The sequence below is a fragment of the Lolium rigidum genome, chromosome 1 (genome assembly GCF_022539505.1).
Source record: "Lolium rigidum isolate FL_2022 chromosome 1, APGP_CSIRO_Lrig_0.1, whole genome shotgun sequence".
Taxonomy (NCBI): domain Eukaryota; kingdom Viridiplantae; phylum Streptophyta; class Magnoliopsida; order Poales; family Poaceae; genus Lolium; species Lolium rigidum.
The window spans coordinates 168,903,627-168,911,827 of NC_061508.1; the positions used below are offsets into that span (position 1 = coordinate 168,903,627).

At 46.3% G+C, this 8,201-nt stretch overlaps 1 protein-coding gene across 1 annotated transcript; it reads left to right on the top strand.

The window, feature by feature from the left end:
* Positions 1-1,206: 1,206 nt before the first annotated feature.
* LOC124682733 lies at positions 1,207-6,730 on the top strand. Its single transcript, XM_047217362.1, has 3 exons — positions 1,207-1,324; positions 4,416-4,636; positions 5,848-6,730. Exons 1-3 carry the CDS (start codon positions 1,222-1,224, stop codon positions 6,349-6,351), a joined length of 828 nt encoding a protein of 275 aa, XP_047073318.1. The 5' UTR covers positions 1,207-1,221; the 3' UTR covers positions 6,352-6,730.
* Positions 6,731-8,201: the final 1,471 nt, after the last annotated feature.

Below are 8,201 nucleotides of genomic sequence, written 5' to 3' on the forward strand. Positions count from 1 at the left end.
CGCGCTGGAGGAGATGGCCATGAAGGCCCAGGAGGACGCCCAGGCGGAGGCGTGGGCCTTCCTCGAGATGGCTCGCCGGGAGGAGGAGGCCACGCGCCAGGCGGCGCTCCGGGAGGAGGAGGAGCGCCGAGCCGCGCTCCGGGCGGAGGAGGAGCGCTGGGCCGCACTCCGGCAGGAGGCGGAGCTGCAGGCCGCGGCGGCGGAGCAGCTCCAGAAGGAGTCCGCGCGGAGGGCACGCCTGCGCAGGCCGGCGAGCCCTGTGGACCCGCACTCCGTCTGGGAAAGGGCGCAGTGGTCGCCCTGGCCGGAGTCCCCGGCGCCCTCCGGCGTGTCCAGCCGGAACAACACGTCGCCGCCGGGGGGCGTCGTCCTCATCGACGGCGACGACGACGAGTACTACTCGTGAGGAGTATCGCCGGCGGCCACCGTGCTCCCAAACCCTGGCTGAGGGTTTGCTTTTTTTTTTTAGTTTAAAACCCATATAGGAATTTCTTTTGTGTAAAAATTGCCCAAAATAGGGCTAAGTTTAATGAACCACTAGTTTAAATTTACTTTTTTGTTGTTTTTCTTTTTTATTTTCATTTTCTTTTATTTTGTTACATTTGCGCTGCGTCCGCGCGTTGGACGCAGCGTGCGACCCAAACGGATACACGGACGCGAGCCGCCGTCCGACGCTCGGCCATGCAAACAGCCCAAAACGGACTCGTGAGTCCGTTTGGGTCTCCTGGGCGAGTTTATAACCGGCAAGGCCCGGCCACCCGTAGTACAAAGGCGTATAGGATCCGCCAACGAAAAAGCCGAACCGGGGAAACCCTACCTTCATTGCGCGGCGGCGCGGCGATGGAGATCGAGACGTTGAGCAGTGCAGTCGCGGGGATGAAGATCTACACCAGCTTCGGCGAGGACGACGGAAGGACAAGGCGGCTCTCCAGCAGAAAGGTGAAGCCGAAGGCGCCGACGACGAAGAAGATAGCCTTTCCCTATGAGGTTCGACCGCCAACTCCGACGCCGAACTTCGTGGAGGAGATGAACGCTGAGACGCTGAGCATCGGATTGGCGGGGATGAGGATCGACGGCGAGGCAGGCCCACCTGCCACCCGAAAAGAGGAGGAAGCCGGCGAGGACGAGGGCGATGGATGGCCGATGCGCTGCGAAGGGGAGAAGGCCGAGGCTCTGAAACAGCGGCGGCCGCCGCTGACCCGGGAGGAGGAGGAGGAGGAGATGTCCGCCGAGGAAGAGTTCAAGGAGGAGAACCAGATTCCCATCTTCCGTAAATTCTGGGAGCGGGTCTTCGGGGGCTATTTCGGTTCCTTCGATGACGAGAGTGAGTAATCCTCTGCCTGCTCAGCTCATCAATTTTCGCTTGTTCTTACTATTCTCACATCTCGTCAATTTTCGCTTTGTTCTTGCTATCTTCTAGTTGGGATTGTACACAAGTTTTTTTTTGTTATTACTAGAATGGAGACCATGGCAACTCAACACAAACCCAACCAATAGATTAGAGATAAAACTATTGATTACAGGGATGATCTGTCGAACACATGAAATTAAAGCAATTCTTTTGTTATTTCGAACACATGAAATAAAATAATTTTGTTGTTGTTACTAGATTGGAGACCATGTCAGCGAAACACAAATCCAACCAATAGATAAGATACTGTTGATACTGGACTGCTGATTGAAGCCAACCAGGTCTCAGTTTGCCGGTTCACTGTTTGTACCACTGGTTCATGCAGAACAGAAATCTGGCTGGTTCATGTAAAAATGCCCTGGTTTTCCTCTTTAGCTAAACAAACAGTCTGGACCATCTGTTCTTTCGTCTATGAAACCATTATTTTTTGTGTCTGCAATCAGTAAAGCTCCTTGGCTCCACTCTTACCTGTCAAACATGGATTTTAAGGCGGCAAAGAGATTTAAGGTGCCCAGGGACCTTTTCAGGCGAGGCGACGCCTTAGAAAAATAAAAATATCATATATGGTAACTAGATAGGAGGTTTAATAACTAACATTAGCATAAGTTCAACACAAGTTAGAGCATCTCCAACAGAGGCTGTAAACTAGGCGTGCGCTAAAAAACCCGTCAATATACAGCGCCGAACGCGTTTTTGTGCCCTCCAGCAGACGCTGCAAAGTAGGTCGCGCTGTAAATATTTTAGTGCGCGCGGTAGTTTGCACTATCCAAAGCTGTATATTTGGTGCGCCGGCTAGCGCGCGCTGTAAACAGGCACAACGATCCTTCCCACCGCGCGAAGAAAAACTGCCTCGGAAATGTCTTGGACTCAGCGCTGCGACGACAAGAAGGTCCCCCGGCCACGCCCAGCCTTGCCCGGCCGACGACGAGGAGATCCAGCAGCCGCGATTAGCCTCGTCGAGCCTTCCGCCTATGTCCGCTGAATCTCCGTCGAGCTCCGTCGGCCCAGCCTGGTCCCCGCATCCCTGAGCTCCGCACTTCACGGACCTCCTCGCGCGCCTGCTCGGGGCGTCCGCCGCGGCCAATTTGAGCTTCGCCTGCCGCTTGCTTGCTTGCTGGCCGTCTCGCTTGCTTGCTGGCCGCCTCGCTTGCTTGCTGCGCAATCGATTGATTGCTTCGGCCGCCACGCACGCATTGCTAGCTAGGTCGATTGCGGCGGCCGCGCGCACTGCTAGCTAGATTTTGATTGCGGCGGCCGGGCGGAATGGCTGGGGAGCGCATACTTACTAGCTCTCTCTCTGATTTGTGGCCTGTTTAGAGTTGTGAAATTTAGTTGATATTTTTAGGTTTATTTGTGACCTGTTTGATCTTGTTTGATTTATGTATGTTGAAGAAACCTGTTTGTGGAGCTCTATTTTACAGCCTCTGGCGAAGGGTCCGTTTTTGGCTTTTTAGTTGTGCTGTAAAATAGAGCCTCCGGCGAAGCGCGCGCCGGCTTCGCGCGCTGTATCCGGATCAAGCGCGCTGCAAACGACTTATACAGGGCCAAATTTTAGAGCCTCTGTTGGAGATGCTCTTACATAACATAATAATGGGGTGTTAGGCCTGAAATTATCTTGTCTAGATGGCCAAACGATGTCTTTGAACTTCAGCTTCGTCCCCCTTGTCTAAATATTGCTCCATAGCTTTGAAATTCCTTGTGTTCAAGAAGTTGCGGATTTCTTTCTTAATTTCCACTGATGCCTCTGGACAGTTACCCACATAACTGAAACTGCCAGAAAGGTGCCGCTGCAGCATAGCACACTCTAGCATGGACTCTGGCTGCACAACTTACACTGAAGGAAATCCTTCCTGGCTAAATCTTGGCCAAAATCCATACTTCCAAACTGGATCATAGGCATCCGCAGCCACATGATCCATCAGAGTAGGGACACTCACTACTGCAGCAACACTAACAGAAGACAAAACAACGTTCAAACGAAAATAGAAGGTAGGCAGCCAAGCGCACATCAAAACAGAGCATTGGGAGGGGGGATAGAAGGAATAGCAGGGAGGGCGGGAAGAAGAAGAATGAGGGGCGAGAAGAGAAAGGGGGGGGGGGGGAGCAGAGGGAAGAGACATGGGGGGGGGGGGGGAGCAGAGGGAAGAGACATGAGGGGGAAAAGAGAGGAGGGGAGGGGTGAGGAGGCAGACCTGTGCTAGAGGAGAAGCCCAGGCCGGAGAGGAAGAAGCTGGCGCCGTCGATCTGAGCTACTGAAGTCGCTGGTCACCGCCCTGATGGGAGAGGCCTGCGCCAGAGGAGGAAAAGCTTGGATGATGAGGATGAAGCTGGTTGAAGAGGAATCTGTCGAAGGAGCTTGGCCGCCGCCTAGGTTTCTAGAGAGGAGAGCGTTCCCTCTCGATCGTTTCCTGGACTGGTTAGCTGCTTCCTCTCTTCCCCCTCTTCTCCCCCTTAGTTGCGCGCACGATTTCCTTTTCTTCCCGCCCAAATTTTTGGTTCCCGCTGGACTGGTAGCTGCTCTGTCCATGGCGTCCGCAGCGGCCCAGAGCAGTGGCGAAGCTAGAGCACAATACTATTGGGTTCAACTCTATTGATTATGCTATATTGTTTCACTAAGAGTCAATGGAAGGATTAATTTAATGAATGATTTGGCAAAAAAGCATTGGGTTCATTTGCACACAGTCATTGTATACCAGCTCTGCCACTGGCTCAGAGTGATGCCCTACGTGCCTAATCGATGCCCTGGACGCCTGAAACACATAAAGTGGACTCTTTACTCTACTGTCTAAGGCGAGCCCACCACCTTGCTACTAGAGGGCGCTCCAGCGCCAAAGCTACGCCTTAAATACCATGGAAAAAAAAAGCAATCAACTCAACCATTAGACAATAATAACATGAACAAATAAACCATTGGTATCTACTTACCATTGTATGTTGCTACTTACTAGTGTCTATTATATTTTCTGATAATAATCTAGTGCTCACTTAATCTGTCTTCTTGCAGCGAGCATTGGTCCCATGAGGTATACCTCTCAATCCAATTTCAGGGATGGTATGCGTGAGCAGACATTGCAGATTTTCTCCATCAGAGTCATGGACCCAACAGATGGTCTCGAGTGGCCACTGCACGTCCATGGATATGTTGCTGCCAGAGACACGATAGATCATAAACGCAACTATCTCTTCAGGCGCACACGGGATAACTTCCAAACCCTCAACCAGAATGTGAGTACCATCTAACTATCTCTGTCTGTTTTACCTTCTCTGTTATAATCCACTGTTCACTTGTACTCCCTCTGTTTTATTTAGTTTGCGTTCTAGATTTAGTTGAAGTCAAATTTGCGAAGTTTGACCAAAAATACTACTGCCTCTGTTTCAGAATAAAAGACAGTTTTGGGTAGGCTAATTACCTACCTAAAATGTCTTGTCTTGTATTCTGATAAGGAGGGAGTAGACAAATACCAAGTACATATAATATGAAAGTACTCCCTCCGTCCCTTAGCTTACGGCGTAAATCTACTGGCGTGTGGATTAAGGAGAGTAGCAAAGCATGCAGTTTTCCGGTCGTGCCCCTAGTTAATAGCTCTAACCGTTTTCTCTGCCTCTTGTTTATTGGGCAACGCCTCCTCGTTTCTAGCTAAACAACCACCATCCAATCAGCATGCAGATGCATGCCGAGCATCTCCTCTATTTCAGCGGGAGGGAGGGGTAATTCTGGATACTGATCTGTCCCACAGATCCCGCGCCTTAAGCTTTGACAAAAAATTGAAAAAACTTTTACGCCCTAAGCTAAGAAATGGAGGGAGTATACTATGACCATTCTAATACCCACTCTTATCCAAATTAATTGACTCCACTTTGTCTAGAATCTAGATACAGATGTATCTAGTCAACAAACGTACATAGGTACATCTGTATCTAGACAAAGTGAAGTCAAGTAATTTGGATCGGAGGGAGTACAATTTTTTTATATTGTAGATGTTGATATTTTTTTGTAAATATTTGGTCAAAATTTACAAATTTGACTTTGACCAAAATGAGAACGTGAAGTAATTGTGAACGGAGGGAGTATAGTTGTACATGCCTTTCTGCTTTGTTTTTATTATTACTATATTCAGAGTCCTAGATAATCACTTAAATCCTAACTATCTTTAGTATCTTCCTTCATTTATGCTTGCTCTTTTTGTACGTGATGCCCTGTTCGGTAGTACTTTCAGTGGTTGTTTTCTGTGTATAGAACCATGTGCTCATGGAATAGTTGCATGTTACACTACATTCATTTCGTCTAATTTCAGTCTTAACCACTTAACAGTCTACCTTGGAATTGGATTAATGGGATTGGTTGGTTGCATCTGTCCTGCTTCCTTGGTTGAAATGGACAAGTCATCTCTAATGGTCTGTCAGTTGATTCACTAACGGCGACCCTTGTGTTGCAGGATCCACTTTTGCAGTTGACAGGTCCATCCCGTGCAGTTGTGTTAGTTGATCCGATTATGTTCGAAGTTGAGCTAAAAGTGAAGGGCAAAAGAGAGTCTGAAGATGAAATGTTGGCTTTCGGCACCTTTGAAGTCCGGGAAAGTTCTCATGGTAAAGATTGGTTTCTTAGATGTGAATACCACCAGCGTTGCACGCTCCAGTATAAGTTTGCACTGCTGCCTCGCTCTGTTGAGGCCACTATCAGTGTCAGAATTGTTGATGGGTCATGGCCGGATAATCATGGAGGAGAAGTCCTTTGCCTTACCTCCGGTGTAGATGAGAAGGTTGTGTTACTTGATTCTCGTGATGGTGAAATGCCAATCAATTCAAATGGTGCGTTCGAGCTTTCAAGGCGTGTTGTTTCTGTAGAGTCAGGCAGGAGGTTGTTGGTTGCTGTGGATGCCTCTCAGACTGGTTTTCTTGCACGAGGTACTGCAATCTTCAAACCAAAAAATTTGGCATGAGCCACGGCACGTGTGACCTTGATTCCTGCAAGATAGAAGTTACTGTTGCTTGGTCTCTTTTTAATGTATTCGCAAGGTAAGGTAGACTGTCTGGGAAATGCTCGGTGGTGCGCGAGAGTTGTAGTGCAGGTTCTTTTTCTATAATATCTTTTAGTATGATATTTCAAAGCTGTCCAACTCTGTATTTAGCCAATTGCATTGGCATTGTTGCTAGGCTGTTGAACTTCTTCTTTATGATCTTGTTATGATGCTAGATCGAACACCCAAACATGTTTGGAAAGAAGAAAGGCTATATTGTGCAAACTCTAGTAACTGACATGTGAAACAGATGTGATGTTCCTTTTGGTTCCTTACAAGAGATGAGACAATTGTGGTGGCATCGTTTGTATTGTTGATTTGGGATGTACTCTGAGAGCCAGCAGCAACAATGGCTTGTACCAAGCTTTGGCCCATTCTGTTTTAAAGTCTTGACAAGAAAAATACAAAGTCAGTTTTCTGTGTGCGCTCAGAACCTCAACTGTCAGGAAAACCCAAACCATATTGCGAACGCTTGGGCGAAAACTTTTGGAGCTGGAGCTTCAGGAGCTCGATTTTTAACGGAATGAATTCGTCAAAAATAAAATGCATTGTATGCATGCATAAATTTGTCTAGCCCAAATTATAACATATTATCTTATTATACTCTCTCTCTGTTCCTATATATAAGGTGTATAATTTTTTGAGAAAACTCTCCAAAATATAAGGTATATTGCGTTGTACAGCTTGTGTATATTTTTTTTGGTGATTTTCTTGTGTTTCCTTATCTTTTGAGAACTCCTCTATTTTATGATGGCAATTTTCCATGATCAATACCGCCAAAATCTTGTGCAATTTTATGTGCACATGCATTTTCTTAATTTTCGTGCCAAAAACTATACACCTTATATCAAGGAACGGAGGGAGTAACACATTATCTTTACTAGTAAAATAAAATATGCAATATTACACTTTTTTAATGACACTAAAATATGTTACACTTCTTCCTACTTACAGAACAAATTACCGCACAACAACATAGAAAACAAAGCCTACTGTAAGCGCCAACAACCACAGCCGGATCTCAACAAAAAAAAGCATGCGCTAGCCATGGGCATGTTTGATAGGTTGCATGTAATTCCCGCATGGATTGGACAATGCTGAGTTGCGCTTGGCCAAATGTGTTAGAAATAGATTAGCTTAGATCATAAATTAACTAAGACAGTTCAAAGTAGATTAGCTTAGATTTTAAGCTAACTAGAGTTATTGTAAACCGCCTGACATTGGCACCTATTCCAGGGTATAAATACCCTTTATTCATCAACTAGTGGAATGCTCGTCCCACGGCTTCTTACCTTATGCTTAGTGTCACAATATTATATGGCTCTCTACTTTATGCATAGTATCACAAATATTACACGACAATACGCGTAAATATTTAAGTATATACAAAATAACCACATAATATTTAAAATATCTTAAGACCACATCACATAATTCGGTGTAATGAGTATAAAATGCAACGACCGACACATTATTCCTTATATTATTTATTAAAGCCATGGTCCCTTGACGCGACTAAGGTATGCTCGCAACATCAAGAATGTTGTCTTCAACTTTATTAGTAAGGTAATTGAGTATGTGTATCAAAACTTCTTCCTCAACTCGTAATTATCCTGCACAAGCAAACTATCGAGTTTGCATGAAGTTTTCTTTTCATAGAAAATATAAGAATGAACATAGGGTACTCACGGTGTAAATTGGATGAACAAATCATTTACCATCCCATGAAAGCATGAAAATAAACATTAAGTAACCAGACAAATTTCTGCAAA

Excerpts from the sequence above, each read along its gene's own strand:
- LOC124682733 (XM_047217362.1), top strand. The coding sequence starts at position 1,222 with ATGTCCGCCGAGGAAGAGTTCAAGGAGGAGAACCAGATTCCCATCTTC. Across the intron at positions 1,325-4,415 it reads CGGTTCCTTCGATGACGAGA|CGAGCATTGGTCCCATGAGG; the intron begins GTGAGTAATCCT and ends GTCTTCTTGCAG. Across the intron at positions 4,637-5,847 it reads TCCAAACCCTCAACCAGAAT|GATCCACTTTTGCAGTTGAC; the intron begins GTGAGTACCATC and ends CTTGTGTTGCAG.